The sequence below is a fragment of the Lynx rufus genome, unplaced genomic scaffold (genome assembly GCF_022079265.1).
Source record: "Lynx rufus isolate CCGP_SWC_20201006 ecotype Redwood Valley unplaced genomic scaffold, mLynRuf1.p SCAF_5, whole genome shotgun sequence".
NCBI lineage: Eukaryota > Metazoa > Chordata > Mammalia > Carnivora > Felidae > Lynx > Lynx rufus.
The window spans coordinates 150,218,268-150,237,064 of NW_025814867.1; the positions used below are offsets into that span (position 1 = coordinate 150,218,268).

The 18,797-nt window shown below is 49.0% G+C and overlaps 1 protein-coding gene across 1 annotated transcript; it reads right to left on the reverse strand.

The window, feature by feature from the left end:
• Positions 1–292: 292 nt before the first annotated feature.
• Positions 293–1,042, reverse strand: CLDN14 (claudin 14). Its single transcript, XM_047098581.1, has one exon. The coding sequence runs from the start codon at positions 1,001–1,003 to the stop codon at positions 293–295; it is 711 nt and encodes a 236-aa protein (XP_046954537.1). The 5' UTR covers positions 1,004–1,042.
• Between the last annotated feature and the right edge of the window lie 17,755 nt (positions 1,043–18,797).

An 18,797-nucleotide genomic window follows, 5' to 3' on the forward strand; every position in this document is an offset into this window, starting at 1 on the left:
CAACTCCCAAGTCGCTTTTCATTCAGCTGTTATTAAATCACCCACATAAATACATATAATAAATACAAAAACAGAAAGGATTTTTTTTTTTAAGTCTTTGGTATACAGAGCTCTTCTCCCCTCTCCTATTTTCCCTTCCTTCCCTGTGTTCTCAGCCCACTCCCTCATACTCATATTAATTCCTCTGGACAAAAAAGTAGCCCGGAAGTAAACTCTGTGCCGGGACCCTGCATCGGAGCCAGTCTGGGTCCTGGTGCCGCTGTGGACTCGGGGAGGGACGGGCCCCGGGGACTCACACATAGTCGTTCAGTCTGTACCCGCTGAGCGAGGCCGAGGTGGCCGAGGGGGCCCGGTTGTCCTTGAAGGCGGCGGGGGGCCGGTAGGCGGGCGCGGTGGCCGTCGCGGCCCTGGGCTGGGCCTGGTAGGGCCTGGAGGGCCCCTCGTCCTGGCAGGACAGGCAGAGCAGCGTGCCGCCGATGAGCGACAGGGACGAGGAGATGAAGCCGAGGTACAGGGCCTGGCCGATCTCGAACTTCATGCCGCTGGGCAGCAGCGGGTTGTAGAAGTTCTGCACCACGTCGTTGGTGGTCCAGGACACCGCCACCAGGCAGAGCAGGCCGGCCAGGATGAAGAGCGCGCCGCCCAGCGCGGCGAACGTGGTCTTGGCGGGCGTGCCCTTGGCGCAGCGCGTGCACTTCATGCCCACCACGGCGCAGGCGCAGGCCACGCCCGAGAGCAGGCAGGAGATGACCATGAGCGCGCGCGCCGCCTGCAGGTCGCGGGGCAGCGCCAGCAGCGAGCGGTAGATCTGGCACTGGTAGATGCCCGTGCTGTGCCACACGCACTCCATCCACAGCCCCTTCAGGTAGGACACGGCCGTCAGGATGTTGGTGCCCACGTGCGCCGTGCGGCGCCAGTGCGGCAGGATGGTGGCGATCAGCGTGCCCACCAGGCCCAGGAAGCTGAGCAGGAAGCCCAGCAGCTGCACGGCGGTGCTGGCCATGGCCCCGGTGGCCGGCTGCCGGGCTCGCTCAGGCGCCCGCCGGAGTCCTAATGAGGCCGGGAGGCGGGGCAGGGAGAGAAGGGAAATGGGTTAAAGATTATCTTGCTGCGTTTATTTCTGCCCCCGAAACTGAGTTTTCCGTGGGCAGTTGCTAGGACAATTAACCTATTTTTAAAAACAGTTTCTGACACTTCATTGGGTGCAAGGATAAGCTGCCTGTCCAAGACATTTTCCCTGCGAGGCCAGAAGGGGAAGGGATGACAGCAGAAATCCGGCCCGCCTGCCCTTCCCCGGCGCCCCCCTCCCCGCCCCGCAAGGGCAATCCAGAGCCCCAGTTTCTGATCTAGCAGCACTTAGCAAGCCGGCGTGGAAAGTTCTACCTTCTGGCTACCCTTAAACACTTCGGCTGCGTTTGAATCTCATTTCGTGCTGCTTGGTCCGGAATCACTTCCGTTGTTAAACCCACACGTGGACTGACAAGGGCTAAGGTGTGCGCTACCTGTGCCTGAGAAATTAGCCCCAGACTGCCTGTCAGGATGAAACGTCTCCCGAAAGGGGGTGACTTCCCTGGGCTCTCAGAGAGGGAAGGGTTTAATACCCACAGGCAGGTCTGACGCTTTCTTCCAGAACCCCAGAGCTGGATGTGAACTTCGAGATTGCGCACTGATGTCAGGGGCCAGGGAGTGACCAAGGTCACAGCTCCTTAGGTGCCGGGGCCAGGACCACAAACCGGGGCACCTCCCCTCACACCTGTCTGCGGAGCGGTGTGCTTGTCGCTACCTGACTTGCAGAGAGACGGGAATGCGGAGCCATTTCAGAGGTTTCAGAAATTCTAACCATGGCCAAACCCAGAACGCTTCTTGGGGGCAAGGATCCGGCACCTATGTAGTGCCAGACGAATAGGGGACACTCAGGAAGTGTTGGAAGGGAGGAAGGAGAGAGGCAGGGAGGCAGGGGAAAGGACGCCACGAGGAGAGGAAGGGAGGAGGGAAGGCGGGCAGGTGAGCAGAAAACCCTGGTGAACACCGCTGGGTCCTCTCTCCTGCCCAGGGCAGGGTACCAATCCACCCTGTCACCCCCACCCGCTGAGTGACTCAGGGTGTCTGTCTGGGCTCAGCTTCTTTCTCTAACATGAGGGAGCTGGACTCCATGGCCCCAGAGTGTTTCCTGGTTCTGGAAGCTTCTTTGCTGATGACAAGTCACTTCAGCATCCCAAACCAAGGAAGAACTCAGTGGGCAAAACCTACTTCCTTCATCTCAGTTAAGCGCAGGAAGGCTGCAGGGAGCGAAATGTGGGCTGGGAGGGCATCTCCCAGGCGGCACAGAGGCTCACTGCGACTGTCTTTAACCCTGGGTCCCCTTGTGGAGAAACCCCCTACTAAGTTACAGCGCAGGATTTGGTTAGTAACACAAGTGACATTGCCACGGGGGGCCCGTACCGTCATCTTGCGGGATTTAGAACTACTGGGCTTCGATGTCTCAGCATTGCAGCGGGTATTTCTTAGTTCCGTGCTGCTTAACAGACAAACAAAACTAGGGGACAACGAAACAGCGTGGTGCCCAGCAGGACACGCAGTGGTCAATGTTAGGGTTTTCACAGGCGTTTTAAATGATGCTTTCTTCAGGACGCGGTGGTCTCCGCACGCACTTCGCCCTGACAGGCCACCTGCACCTGTCATGATGCTGGCTTTCTTTAGATTCTGCTCCAAGGCTTCTGCCCTCCACTTAGCGAGCACCCACTCTGTGCAGGGGCTGGGCTCGGGGTGGGGGGCGCCCGACAATCTCTGCTGTCCAGAGCAGGGCGGGGCCGGCTGTCTTGCAGCCACTGCCGGGGAGGAGATGGCACCCGGGTAGGGGGTCACTCCGATGGATGAGGCAGGGCTGCTGCAGTGAGCCCCCCGCCCCATGTGCTGAGTGCCCCAACAGAGCTACCACCAAAAGTGCCCATTTCTGGGCCTGAGGGATGCCGGGCACTTTGCAGAGCACTGACATAACGTTGCCCCATGTGTCCCCGTAGTAACCCGGTCATGCAGCGACTGTTCATCCTGTTTTACACATGGGGGAACCGGGTGCAGGGGGTGAAGTTCTCTGCCTGGCCTGGCTGGTCTTTTCCCTGGTTTAATTCCTCCTTCAAATGCTACGCTTCGTGAGTCAATAGGACGGACGTTGGCATGAAGACTGAGGGGTGGTGTCATCAGTGTATTCTGGAGAGTCAACACTTGTCCCACTTGTCCCCAGAGAACATTAGTCTTGATCCTTTTGCAGTGGTTCAGGTGGCCAGGGTGACCCAATGGTTCTGGTTGGCTGGAGACTGAGAGGTTGCCCAGGGCGGGGGACTCGCAGTGTGAAACTGGGACAGTCCCAGGCCAGCCTGGACAATCGGTTCCTACACGTAGCCTGGAGGCTCCCAACTTCTCCAAGTGGCCTTTGAGATCCTTCCAGTCCTGCATGGAGGTTGTCCCCAGGCTGATGGCCGCTCAGGCTGTCCCTGGTCCTGGCCATTCTGAGGCTTCTCAAAGCTCTTGCTTGTCAAGGTCAATCGTTAAGTACACTGATCCTCAAGAATGTGGCATAAAAGCTAAGCCCGCTTGACCCCGTTAGTCTAGGGAAGTGGACCAGAAGTTTATTGGAGGTCTAAATATTTATGGAGAGCTGTGACTGCTAATTTTAGAAACCATTAGGTTGCTATTTTTAAACTTGTACTAGAAGGATTTGCTAATTTAAGAAGTGAGTGTTAATGAGCCCCCAACTCCCAGACACCAGCTCCCCACCCCTTCCCTGGAGTTACCAGCAGCTGCTACTGGCATTAGGTCATAATTCAGCTTCCCAGCAACCACTGTTCTCCGTGGGGCCGTTCAATGGAAAAACAATTTCAAATGAACGCACCTCCTCGGAAACCACCTAAAACCATCCCTGATGCTCCGGAAGGATCCTGCCCAAGCATGCCTCCCAAGAGGGGCAGTGCATACAGGACCCGCCGGGCCATGTAGAGTCGCAACTGGCTTCACCTGCGGGCCACTTTTCCCTGCAGACGTGTGCGTGCTTGTGGAAGCGTGCGCTAGAGAGATGTGAGTCCAAGACAAACATGGTTCTAAGAATCAAGTTCCAAAAAAGACCTTGACGGCCTGGGTGGGTGAGGCTGAGCGTAACAAGATAATGCATTCCAGGAATAAATGTTGTGTCTTGCATCTGGGTTTGCAAAGCCTCCAAAGCACACTCCTGGGTGGGCAATACGTGGCTTAGGTGTGTGCGTGAGCACGATTTAGGATGGTGTTTCCCAGCGAGTGTTTCTTGCCACGCTGTGTTTGCAGGATGTCTCCTGTGAGGATGTAAATGTCAGGTGGGTCTGTCGAAAGCCGGTAACCACAGACCTTCTCACCGCCCTTACTATGCAGGTGTGCACTGTGAACTTCTAGAAAACGCTGCGCGGCGTTTCCTAAACTTGCTTGACTAGAGACATCCTCTCCTGACTTTTCCAGGGAACGGGAACGGCCTGAAGTCAAATCACTTTGGCAAGCAGGCTGAGAGGTTATAAGTCCCTTGAAAGTTTCATGGGGCAGTGATGAGCTAGAATTGCTAAAAGAAAAACCAAAAACCAAAAAACCGATTTGGTTTTCGGGAAGGTGAATGAGCATAGACAGGAAGGCCAGCAGGATGTAGGGTTTGCCCTCAGCAGGGTCTCAGAAAGCCCCGGGGCTATAAAGTAACATGAAGGCCAGCTGTGAAACACACCAGGGCACGCTCGGCCCCTCAAACTGGATCTGGTTTTATGAGCACCAGATCTGAAAGGTGAGGGTTTTTTTCCATATAAACTTTTATGGTGCTCCTTCCTCTGTTGTCTGTGAGCTACATTCCTTTTTTTTTTTTTTTAAGGAAATAAAAAAAAAAAAGGAGCAGGAACATGGTGTAGTCTCTCCATTGCATTCATCCTCCCAGCCCACCTGGAGTCTAGCTGCGTCAGCTTTGGAGCTTTGTCTCCTAATTAGGTGTCAACAGTGGGGGCCAGTGGGGACAGCCTGGCTGGGACAAGGGACAGACACAATGTTTGCCTAGCCCCTGCTCCTGCTTTTTTACTGTCCAGTGTCCCTGGGCACATCCATTCTTCATTTTGTCTGGTCTCCCGAAGACCTTTCTCCTGCTGGATAAGGTGTGGGCTCAGGCCTCCCTGCCCCCCAGGCTGCCTGGAGGGGTGCAGATGTGAGGCCAGTAGGACCTTTGAGTCACACGATGTCCCCATCCTGCAGAAGTCTCACCTTTGGCTACTTTAGCTCTCCTGTGGACACACGGGGCTCGTTGGCCCTTCCCCACCCACACTACTGAAGGGCATGTCAGACCCGGCGTGGGAGCGGTGCAGCCCGTGGGGAAGGAGGTTCATGAGCCAGACGTGTGGGAATTTCTTTATCCAGAACCCCCTGGGCTCATGTCTTGGTGAAGAGTTGGAAGATTCGGCCACCCAGCCTCTTTTTAGGTTTTGTCTGCCCTGCAGTGGGAGATATCAAGCCATCTGGGAACGGGCCATCACACACACCTCATCACACACATCACACTGTCCCCAAGGGCTCCTGACATGGGGTTGGATCCACTGTGGAGACAGCATACAACCTTGTTTCCTAGCACTTATCAAGAAAGAGGAAGAGCTGCCTTTAAGTGAAAATGGTCCTTGGACCTTGAAAGAATGCAGAGTTGTCTCAACCTTGATGTTCAGCAGTTTAAGAAAATGGCTCAAAAAACTGTCTGTTCTTGTTGCCCCAGCTAGCTTGGCTGTGCATTATTGCTTAGATATTTCACAAATGCTACAGCCTGGGAACTAAGAATAAACTCAAGGAAGATTTGGATTCACCTTAATGATATAAATGAGCAAAACTAACATGAGAAAAGAAAGACCTTTTATGCTATATCCGAATAATTGGATTGGACTCCAGCGGCAATACTCTAGTATTTCCTAAGCACATGCTGGCTGCCGTGTTCCTTATTAACGTACAAAGCAAATGGATCTCTTTCCTAGAAGCTGGAGGTGCGATTTTAGTACACCTTCTTACACAAATATATAAGAATTATGAGAAAGTGATCAAGTAATACCTTTGAAAAACCATTTCATATTCATTCAGAATGGGCCACACTGTGGGGTTTTTTGGCTCTAAAAATGAAGTTTCCTTCATTACAGCTCCAAACATTCTATAACTTTCCTTGGGTTCTTTTTCAGACTGGCAGGCATCTGTATTTTAAGTTTATGAGGACTTCACTGCCATCTACCCATGTTGTAGAACTGCAGTCTTTCTGTGACAGGCAGAGACAGAATAATTGTATGACTAACTTCTTACTACCATGGTGTTTAGGGCTTGCTCATGTCATTCAGGGATATCAGTGTGAAACATCTTTCCCACATCATAGAGAAATGACAATTTATAGATTAAATTTTTCCCCTCTCTTTTGGAGGACTAAAGAAAAACCTATTTTTCATAATAAGAACTGGTTTGGGGAGAAGCCCGTGTTAATACAAATGAAAACCATGGGTATGTGGTTAGATGCTTGTAGAGACCATTTTCAACTCAGCGAGATTGAGCAATCTATTGATTTAGTGAAAACTCCGAGTTTAAGTAACCACAGTCATAAAAATTCCAAACCATTTCTCAGGAGGCATGATCTCTCTAATTCCAACTCACCAAATTTCATTAGAAGCCATTAAAAATACAGCAGATAGATATTTCTAAATGAAATGATCAGATTTCATTTAATAAAATACATTGGTGCCTTTGCATAGCTGTTTTTCCTGACAAGATAGTTGTCTAGATTTGCTATGTTGTTGTTTTTCCCTTTTCAAGGTATAGGTGAATAAAAACCTGTTAGACAAGAAAAATATTAAAAAGTAAAAAGACACAGGTTATAAGAATATTGTCTAGAGAGTCAAAGATTAGATGATTCATAGTTAAAATGTTCCATGGGAAAGCTTTATATAATAAAGGATGTTATGGGTTGAATTATATCCCCCCCCCAAGAAGATAATGTTGAAATCCTAATGTCTAGTGCCTCAGAATGTGCCTTTATCTGGAGATAAGGTCGTTGCAGATATAACTGCAGATAAGCTCATTATAATATAGTTAAGATGAGGTCATACTGGACTAGGGTAAGCTTCTAAACCAATAAGACTGGTGTTCTTATAACAAGATGGCCTTGCAAGCACACAGAAAAACAGGGAGGACACCATGTGAGGAAGGAGACAGAGATTGCAATGATATGTCTATAAGCCAAGAAATGCCAAGGTTTGCCAGCAACCACCAGAAGTGGGGAGTGGAACAGAGTTTCCCTCACAGTCCTCAGAAGGAACAAGCCCTGCTGACACCCTAGTTTTGGACTTCTGGTCTCTAGAACTGTAAGAAGATAAGTATCTGTTGTTTTAAGCCACCCAGTTTGTGATACTTTGTTACAGCAGCCCTAGGAAGCCAGTACAGGGGACTAGCTGAATGGCAATATGCGGAGTTGTAGAAAAAAAGCACTCGTGTCTGAATAGAAGTGGGTCCTTTCTAGAACGGGTATTGATCACAGTCTGGTGGCTTCACATCTGTCATGGAAAACAATAAGGCAGAAGTTAGCTTTGTGCCCCAAAGCATAGAGGACAGAATCTATGGAGAAGGAAGAATTTGGAAGACTCGTTGTAGTTGTGGAAACTCAAGAGCAAGTGCCAACTACAGTAAGTAACCCATACAGCAATCAGATGACTCAACCTCTCCAGATTGGAAAAGTGTATGAATCCACGGATCCCAGCCTGCCAGACTTTCCCTTGGAAATCCAGTAGAGCTCAGTGGGACCTCCCTTTGGGGCTTAACGTCAAAACAGAAATGAAAACAAGCAACAGGACATTGTCCTAGCTGGACTGGTAACCTCCATGAACAAGATAACTCTTCCATGAAATTTTTAAGCTTGTGAAAATGATTTATCTGGGCAATGAACTGGAAACATTGCAGTGATAAAAAATGTAGTGTTAAATGAAAACATGAGACTGAGATTTACTAATGTTAAATAAAATACAGTTAAATACAATGTCTAATGCTCATTCTCTATAAATTTAGCTTTCTGAACCCAACTTCACAGATGCTGTTAGTTATTAATGATTGGAATAAAAATAACCACAGCTAAATGTAGTGAGTGGCTTGTGATGTGCCAAACATGTGCTAAGCGCTTCCGTTGGCATTAACTTATATAATCCTTCAAGAAATCTATCACGTGTATGTTGTTGTCCTCATTTACAGGTGGGGAAACTGAAGCTTAGGTTAAGTAACTTGCCCAAAGTCACGCCTGGGCTGTTTCAGGGAGACCTGTGATCATCCAGGTAGGAGATGCCGGCAGTGACAAAAGTGAGTGCTGGAAGTGTTTCACTGATGGGTTAGCTGTGGGGTGTGAGAGACAGGTGTCAAACATAGCCCCAAGGTTTCTGCTTAGGCAGCTGAAGAATGGAGTTTCCACTTATTGAGAAGGTGAAGACAGTGGGAGGTGGAAGAATCTGGGTTTGGAGGGTGATGGGCACAAAAGAGGAGTTTTGTTTTGGACATGTTGAGTTTGGGATAGCTGTCACTGCACAGGTGGGGACACCTATGGTTGGATATAGAGGTGTAGAGTTCAGCGAGGAGACTGGACTGGAGAAGGCCATTTGGGACACAACAGCATAGACTTATGATTGAAAGCCATGAGACTAGATGAGAGCTGTAGACAGAAAAGGGGAGGGCCTTGCCAGTGACTCCAGGAATCCTCCGACAGCAGAGATTGGGTGATCAGGAGGACCCAGTAGCATGGGGCACGGGAGTGGCCACAAGGGAAGAGGCAACCCAGAGTGGTGAGTGAAGACAGAGGTCCACACTGGAGAGAGTAAGCCACCATGCCAAGTCCTCAGACAAATCAACTAATATGAGTACTGAGAAGTGATCACTGGATTTAGCAGCATGGAGGAAACTACAGACCCTGGTAAGCACAGTTTTGGTGGAGTGATAGTAATGGGTTCAAGAGAGAATCAGAATGGGGCACATGAGCCCAGAACATTGTTTTAAGGACTTGGACATCAAGTGCCCTCCCAGAGCCCCCCATAAACTTGTTCTTACCATTACAGTCCTCCTCTGGGACCCCAGCCCCTCCTGAGCACTCACTCCACCTCATGTATTAATCCTGGCCAAGAAGTTACTCCACAGGACACTTACATTTTCCCAGATGGCCCCTGAAAATAAATCTCCTGTCCCTGGCCCTAACAAATAACACTTGCATTGGTAAGAATATGACTGGGTCAGCCCTCGGAGGGAGACCAGTGATACCTTCAGGCATGTGTTTTTAAAACACTTAAGAAATTTAGACTTAATTGGGTCAAGTATGAAATTTCAGATTGCAGAATTCTTCATAAAGTCAAAGGCCTCGCAGATGAAATAGCGTGTGGTGTTTCTAGCTTAGTCTTCAGACATAATACAAAGGGCCATTTTGTGCTTTTTCTCTGAAAAGTACAGGGCACTATGGGTTACCTTTGCCTGTTCTCAGGACTGGCTACATCATTTGCAGAAGGCAGTGCAAAATGAAAATGTGGGGCCCCTTGTGCAAAAATCATGAAGAATTCCAAGATGGCGACCACAGTGCATCAAACCAGCATGGGCCTCTCCTGAGGGTGGGTTCCTGTGGGTCCTGTTACAGATGGAGCCAGGAACTGGAGGTTTGGATTTTTCCTTATTTAAACCCATGAGTACATCTAGGTGAGATATTGAAAGGAACAGCAGACACTTTTGCAGTGTTCTGAAGAATAAAAAAATATGGTTTCATATATTTATTTTTTCTTCGTTTAAGTGTAGCCCGCTGTAAGTACTTGCCAAGGAGGAGCCTTTCGAAAACAAAGCTATTGCTGGTCTCCTGTGCCCAAGAGTGGCCTCCGATGGAAACAGACCTGTCGTTCTAAATCTGTTTTCACTTCCCTCTTGTTCCAGGGAAGCTGTTGGTGTGCATGGTGTGGGTGTGCACGTCCCAGAGTTGAAGAGGGAACATCTGCCTCTGGGTGGCTTGCTTCTTCTTGGAGACTCTGCTCCAAGCCCCCAAGCTCTGGCAGGGCCCCCAGCCCCTAGCGAGAAGTGGCCGAGGGTTCTGAGTCCCAGCTACTCCTTGTTCCTTCCAGAGTGCTCCTTCCAGGGTCCTCCACATAGGAGGATCTCGGAGACCAAGCGCTGGGTGCCCTCCCCAAGAACGGCCCCCAGTGGAAAATTCCCGGTGCGTTATTGCCGTTGGCAACCCGGGGCCAAGAACTGTGGCCCTGGCAGCCATCCGTCCCGCAAGCAGAGTGAGGAATATGAAGATTAGCTGAAGGGAGGAATGTTTGAGCTTAAAAGCGCCAAGAATCACCCCTGAACTGGCAAGATTGACTGTCTGCATTTTTAAAAAGACATTGGAAGAAGCCTTGAAAACAGGCTTTTAGACTTCTTGTTCTTCTGTAATAGAAGACGATCTCTGATAGAAGAGAATGAGCCTTTTAAGAACAAAAACTGACATTCAGTTGTATTGATTTTTATCTAAAAACAAAAACAAACACCTAACTGGAAAACAAGTATTTCTAGTAACATTTTCATGGTACCAGAGGACGAATCTGTGTTTCTTCCTTTTCTTTACAGATTTCTCTGTAGAGGCTTAAAAAGCATTGATCCCATTATATATGCAGGTAAGTAAAACACAGTCAGCTTAAAAGATTTTTGCAAAGCAGATGGTGCCAGATAAGAATGGAGGCTGGCTTCAGGTCTGAGTAATTTTGAGCAACTAGCTCAGCCTTACGTGACTCACCTGGCTATCTACATCATAACAGCTGCTTCCCAGAGCCATCTAGAAGATGCTAAGATAATATATGTAAAAACCTGTAAGCCCTGTAAGGACGCCCAACATATGCAAGGCCTGTGCTGCTAAAGATTTATCATCATGATGGATGAATCCATTCCCGAGTCCATCGAAGCTGCGACCCCAGCACCGGGGCTGAGCCCAGACCTGGCGCTGAGTCGCTGAAGAATGGAACCACGGGGCTCTTCTCCGGTTTCCCAAGACTTCACAACTAAACCGAGCGATTAAGAGGTTTTGGACCTTGAAAACTGCAGGAATTAAGTCTCTTGGTGGGAATGTGCAACCAAAAAAGCCAGTGTCCTGAGTGACTCCACGGTTTGGGGACCCTGTCAGGGCACTAATCCCGGATCCCTTTCTACTTTGCCTGTGGCCCTCCCAGCAGGCCTCGGGAAGACCGCCCATCCCGGGAAGACCATGGCAGCTGTTGGGGGTGTGGGGTTCAAGGTAGTTGAAGGATTAAGTCAGGGGTCAGATTGCATGGAATTTCCCCTGTTTTACCCTTATTAAGAGAGATCTATAACTTCCCTTCCCCTTCTCCCATGCCAGTGTGTGTGTGTGAGCTGGCGGGAGGGGTGAGGGCCGTGGGGAGGAAAAGGCTCCCACGTCTGGAAACTGAGTGCCCCGCCTGGCCCTCTTCGCAGGAGAAGCAAGCCTGTCACAGTGCAAAGGGTCAGTGACAGCGAGCTCAAGCTGACACCGCTTTGAAACACTCAACAGATTTAGCCCTAGACCCGGCAGGCAATGAAAGAGTTCTTCCCAAACACTCAGGGACGGGATCTTGTCCTTTCTGGCTCACTAGGAACCCAGCTGCCCTCACAGTCGGCTGCTGGGCTCCCCAGGGGTCCCCGGCCCACTGCAGCTGCCCTTTTGAAGGGGGGACGTTGACTGTGTCACCTGGACAACCCTTGCCTGCCCATAGCTCTGGTAGGCGGGGGCCTCACAGCCCCGAGACACATGACTGTCAACCCCAAACCCTCCCGGCTCAGAGCCTCACCCCAAACTCACATGTCTTTGCGTCCCATCCACTTCATGGGGTCCCTCGCCAGTGGGGCTGCTCTGGACCCTGGCTGGGGCGCAGCCTGTGTGACACAGGACTCTGCAGGGACGCTGCCGCCCTCCTGTCCTCCCTCTCCCTCCAGCTGGAAGCTTCAAAGCCAGAGTATTTGTGAGAAAAGTGCTACCTTGCTCTTTGAGAAGGGCTTGCGTGGGCACGTGTGTCATTGGTTGAATGGTTCACTGCCCCGTGCACGATGTGAGGCAGCTGGGCCAAGGCGGACATTCAGGACCAACCAGAAATGTCATTTCTGTACTTTGGAAAAATGCCCGATACACATAGTCATCTCCCTAAAACACCCTCCGGTCACTCTCTGGGGCTAGTGGGATAAAGCCTGACTGCCAAGCCCGGCACGGAGGGCCACCCACTGTCAGCCCAGCCTGCCTGCCCACACTCCCCGCACTGGGCCCACTGACGGCACACCCCTCCCCTGTATCCTTACTCACGGCTCCCCGGGGAACGGCCTGATTCCCGCCAAGGATCACCTCCTGTTACCCTGTCTGCCCATCCTGCTCTGGGCCGGTCACCTGGCAGTTGTCCCCACACTGCTTGGGACTTTGATCATATTGAGCAACTCAAGGGTTTCTCAACTTGCAGGCTGCTATGCTCTGGTTGCAAATCACTGAATTTTGACCAAGGTGCAACTGTGTTTGTTTGTTTTTTTCCGGGTACAATGGCAGATACGGGCCATTAGGAGAGTCTTTTGGTAGAGTATGGAGCTGGGTGGGCCATGGGGCACTGCATGGAAGGAGGGACGATGTGCCACGAGTTGGAGATAAGGGACAAGGTGAAATGTGAAGCCAGTGCCAAAAGAAGAAGGTGGCTTTCTTGGGATGTACAGGGAGTTTGCCTGGAGAGCCCAGTAGGGCTGGGCATAGTTCTAAAAGTTAGGACAGCACCCAAGGGTGGCCAAGGGAACCGCACTGTGCTGGGAATGCCTCCAGCCTCTCCAGGTGTGCTGCTGGTCATTCTCAGGTACAGAATTGCCGAGAACCACCATTTAACTTGATTCCTGTGTCTGTCCCTTTCTCATTGATTCCATCGTGACGGTCCAAGGGCAGGGACTTGGGCTTCTGTATTCCTTTAGCAGCACCCCTCAATCTGTGTGGCTTTGGGTGGTGCTTAAGGACAGTGAAATGGGCACCTGGATGGCTCAGTCCAACTCTTGGTTTTGGCTCAGGTCATGATCTCACAGTTGTGAGTTCGAGCCCTATGTTGGACTATGTGCTGGCAGTGCGGAACCTGCTTGGGATTCTCTCTCCCTCTCTCTCTGCACCTCCGCCCCCACCACCGCTCATGCTCTCTCTCTCTCTCTCAAAATAAATAAATTTAAAAACATTAAAAAAAAAAAGATGAAGGAACTCAGCCATGGGCAAATGGCCCTGAGTGTGGACCAGAAACCTAATCCCTATGTCCCTGGCAATGGGACAGTGATGGCAGAGAGGGTGTCCCTTGGAAGTGCTGGGAGCTTGGAGTGGTTTAGAAATGTCTGTTAGATATGACTGATTGAGGATTGACCCACAACCCAAATCCACAAAGATTTTTAATCTCTTCTCCAAAAGTAACCGTTGTAAACAAAATCTTTAGTTGAGAGGCATTCATAGGTTCAGAGCCTCTTGTGTTTAGTAAATATCATCTATAGTAAAATGCACCTGCATGATCTATAATTTTAGGCAGGGAATTTGGGGGGAGTGATTTTTGGACTTTTGTCTTTGGGGGAGATTTGGCAACTGCCTTTGATTTCTTGGTACTGATTATGTATTTTTGGGAAATTCTGCAAAGAGAGAGAAAATGCAAACCCCAAATTGTTTCAAAAGATTATAGTATTTTTATAAATACTACATGTAACCATCAACAGAATGGACATAATGTTATGTTTTATAGACTTTCATTAAACCTTTATTAATCTTTATTTTCTCTGGAACAGTTCATTCCTGTTCTGGGCTGAAGTGTGAAAGCTCCCAGACCCATGGCCCTGGCCTGTGGCTCCTGATGGACGAACGAACCTTTCCTGGGCCAGAGGGCAGAGTTACAGGTTCACTGTATGACTCAATCTGTGTATAAATGTATCGATTCATTTTTTTCATTCATTAAATATTTATTGAACTCCAGCACATGTCAGCAACAGGGTGCTTGGTGAGCAAGACAGACACTACTCCTGCCCCCTCAGAGTGTGGGGGGTCACAGGCATGCAAAGCCAGCTGCACCAGGGACAGTTGGCAGGCAGGGAGGTTAGGCTTCGGGGCTCCAGCCCTCCTTTCCCACCCACGACCCTCATCCTCATTTCTTCAACGTGCCATCAAAGTCCAGTTTTGGATCCCTTTTTTAAAGCTCTCAGGTGCAAATGACTCATTATGGCTTAACATTTTATCACACCCGGGAGGTGTTTTTAAATATAAGGTATAAAGATTTAATAGTGAAATTTCAAACACCAATCAGGATGCAAAGGAGAACTGGGGAAAAGAAGGTTTGAGCATTTTCCTAACATCCCTAAAATCATTCCATTGAGTTAGGGTGACCTCTGTCCTTGTGGATATGATAGAAGCCAGTAGATACTTCACATTAGATGAATGGATGCATGGATGGATGGATGAATAGATGGATGGATAGATGGATGGATGGATGGGCAGCTGGATGGATGGATGGATGGATGGATGGAAGGATGGATGGATAAGTGGATGGATGATGGATGGATGGATGGATAGATGGATGGAGGGATGGATGGATGATGGATGGATGGATAGATGGATGGAGGGATGGATGGATGATGGATGGATGGATAGATGGGTGGATGGGCAGATGAATATATCACCTTTATTCTGCTCTCAATTGGTCTTTGAAGCTTGATTCATTTTTTGATTCCTCATAGAGCTGGGCTAAGGTCTGACACACATTAGGAAGTTGGTAAAAAGTTTGTTGAATGAACAATTTAATGAAAGGGAAGCTATATATGCAGTAGGCCTGTGGTTTGGGGTTCAGGCCCCTTTTGGGTCTGCAGTTAGCAGACTCTCAGCTCTCTTCCTGGGGGTAAAGGCCATTGCAAAACTTGACCTCGCTAAATTTATTGACAGCATATCTAGTCAAAGCCACTAGACTCCAGTGGAAACCACTGTTCTAGGTTTCACGTTAACTTGACAGAGGCCTGACTTTGGTGGATTCCTCTTATCAGTAATAATGATAATAAAATGATGCCAAACACTAACATAGCACCCACTGTGTGCTACATGTGATTTTAAGCACATTACATATATTTACTAACTTAACCCTCAAAATAGCCCTTTGCTTTATTAGGCACTACTATTAATACCATTTAATGGTTGGAGAAATGGAGGCTTCAAGGAGATAAATGACCTGTCCAATGTCATCCAGCTTTAAGTACCAGAGGCAAGACTTGAACCCAGGCAGACTGGCCTTAGTATCTGGGCTCATATCCCCATATATATAAATCACATCTCCAAAATGTGCTGGCAGCTGCTGGGCTCCTGTTGCACAAGGAGAGTTTTTGTCACTCTTTCACAGAGAGGGCTCTTGTGGGTGCCAGGTTGCTATGGTCCTGGTTTGGGGTCCTTTTGGGGTCCTGGCATTGACCATGGTGTTATCTACGGAGGGACAGGCTTGGTGGAGGAAGCTCCTTCCCTGCCTGCTCTTTTTTTTTTTTTTTTTTTTTTTAGAGAGAGAGAGACAGCGTGAGTGGGGGAGGGGCAGAGAGAGAGGGAGACACAGAATCTGAAGCAGGCTCCAGGGTCTGAGCTGTCGGCACAGAGCCCAACGCGGGGCTCGAACTCACACCCCGTGAGATCATGACCTGAACTGAAGTCAGAGGCTCAACCAAGTGAGCTACCCAGGCACCCCCCCCACCCCTGTTTATGCTTTTATCCTGGAAGACTAGGTAGACCTTAGTTCAAGCTGGGCTTCTCTGATGTTGTCTGAACATAAATATTTTGGCTAATGCTGGCCACTTGGTGTGAAATGAGAAGTTTCTGAAATTTAAACAACACATCTGTGAGACATGACCTCACTTTTTTTTTTTAATCTGGTGCCCATAATTTAGCTGTCAGCAATCTCAGCAACACACATATCAGCATGATCCTGTATGTGCTAATTGGTCTTTCATACTCTGGACACAGGAAGATTTAACCTTTCGGACGAAATAGATCCTAGTAACTTCACAGTCAGAATGCCCAGAGATTACCTGATATGTGACAACCAAAGATATGTCTTAAATATTAAGAGATCACCAGAATTGAAATTGGAAACTCAAACAGATATCTGTACATCCATGTTTATAGCGGCATTATTCGCAGTAGCCTAAAGGTGGAAACAATCCAGATGTCCAATGATGGATGCATGGATAAGCAAAATGAGGTCTATCCATGCAGTAGAGTATTATTTACAAGCCTTAGGAAGAAAGGAAATTTGGACACACGCTACCACATGAACCTTGAAGACGTTATGCTGAGTGAAATAAGACAGTCATGAGAGTCAAATATTATGTGATTCTACTTATCTAAGGTCCCTAAAGGAGTCCAATTCATAGAGACCGAAAGTAGAACAGTGGTTCCCGGGGGCAGGGGAGGGGGGATAGGGAGTCAGAGTTTAATAGGGACAGATTTCCTTTTGGGAGGAGGAACAAGTTCTGGAGATGGATGGTGGTGATGGTTGTACAATGCGAATGTATTTAATGCCATAAACTATACAATGAAAAGTGATTAAAATGGTAAGTTTTATGTTACGTGTATTCTACCACAATGAAAGACACACACACACACACACACACACACACACACACACACGCACACTCACAAATTGTGTGTCTTATATTAGCCATTCTGAGTGGGACCGCCCCATCCATTGTGGTCTTGCAGTAGTTCTTTCGCTTACGTGCAAGGAGTTTCATTGGAATAAATATTCTCAGACATTAACCCAAACAACACTTTCCTCTTGTCTCTGTTCTAGATAGTGCTGAGAGCCAAATGCCCAAAGCCTGACCCTGGTCCACCTGGGAGGACCAAGGACTATCAGAGGCTTTAAGGCCGTGAACAGTGGCCTCCCTGCAGTGAGCCCTCCTGGCCTCAAGGGTGCGCTGTGGGAAGCTCCTACTCAGCCAGGTGCCGGCGGCTGGGCCACCGCAGAAGCAGCAGCCACGCAGCCCCATTGTGGGACCTGCGAAGCATCAGGTGGGGCCTGCGAAGACCGCCAGGTCATCCACTTGCCATTCTAGACTCGCCCGCCCTGGATTCCTCCTAATTGCTACCCCCTCATGGTGCAGAAGGTCGGCTGATGCTGGTGTCACACCTCCGGGTTTCCTGCGCCTTCTAATTTACCAAGGGCTTGCACACAGGCTATCATCTCATCATACAGACGACTCTGTGAGTCATCCGTTATCAAGTCTAGGCATCTTGTCCAGTCCTTACAGCTGATCATAGAAAAATCTGGGCCTCTGACCCAAGCTCAAGTTCCTTCCTCCCTAGGCTGCCCGCCCAGGGTCACCAGCCCTCCCTCAAGCCGTCAGAAAAGGCAGCGGTGACGAGCAAGTGGGTTCCGGGTGGAGGTCTGCAGGCGGGCACTGAACGCTCCATCAAGATTTGGTGAGTGAACAAGGGTGGGTCTCCAGCACGATTTTCAGAAAAGCTTTGCTCTCCAGTTCCATTCCTGGCTTACGTCCATCGCAGCTGAGCGACCAGCATGGCTTTGCTGGGTCCTAGCTTACAACACTTCTAGAATATCTCATTTGCCACAGATCAGGCAGCATGTGGATGAGAAAGTCAGGCTCTCAGGACACACTCAGACACCATCAGGCCCTTTACCAAAGGGAGAGGAATACTCTGAATATTCAGTTTGAGAAGTACGGAGCGACGTGTGCTTGTGCCCTGATGGACTTGCCTCACAATCTCCTTTCTAGAGTTTGTGCCCTAAAACAAGACACTTTAATCTCCACCTTTAGCTCAAGAATCTCCCTTCTTTGACCAGGGGCCTCTTCCATAAAGAGGTTAACCAGAAAATAAGAAAGAACGCACAAAGCTTGCAAAACCAGAGCAGCGAGGAATGTAATATGTTTCAGAAAGTCAACGAAAATAAGAAAGGAGCCCGATGTCAAACTTAACACCATCATTTTAATTTCCAAGTGCTTTTGGGTTTTTTCATGTTGGTTTCATGGAAATTTATGTTTGCGGAGAGCACTGTATTTGCTACAGGATCTTTCTGTGTTCATTTAGCCCGGTAATAAAAACCATCTGCCCGAAATCCTTTTTGGAACAAGAAAGGGTATAAACAAATAAGCAAAGGGGCATAAATGACCAGGGGAAGGGCTGTTCCAGAAGCAGGGAGTGTGTGTGAGCCTGGAGCAAATGCCACAGGCCAGTGTTTGCAGGCGCTGTTACCTTCGGAAGGTATGTGTAAGGCTATTATGAAAACCCACACAGCTTGCACATAAATATGGTACATTTTGGCAGAATGGGGCAGGATGAACAGGCGCCTTTCTCTTCCCGAGCACCTAAACTGCTTGGGGTTTTGCCACCAGAGTGAGAACAATATTAGGAAGCACTGACCCATGAGACCCTGTAGTGTTGAATACTGCTCCCCTGACCCCAAAACTTATGTCCACCTGGAACCTTATTTGTGACTTTATTTGGAAGCAAGGTCTTTGTAGGTGTAATTAAGTTAAGATGAGGTCATAGGGCACCTGGGTGGCTCAGTGAAGCGTCCCAGTCTTGATTTCGGCTCAGGTCATGATCTCATGGTTGTGGGATCGAGCCCCATGTCAGCCTCCGTGCTGAGTATAGAGCCTGCTTGAGATTCTCTCCCTCCCTCTCTCTTCCTCTCCCCTGCAAATGCACACGCTCTCTCTATCTCAAAAAAAAAAAAAAAAAAGAAGTCATACTGGATTCGGGTGGGCCC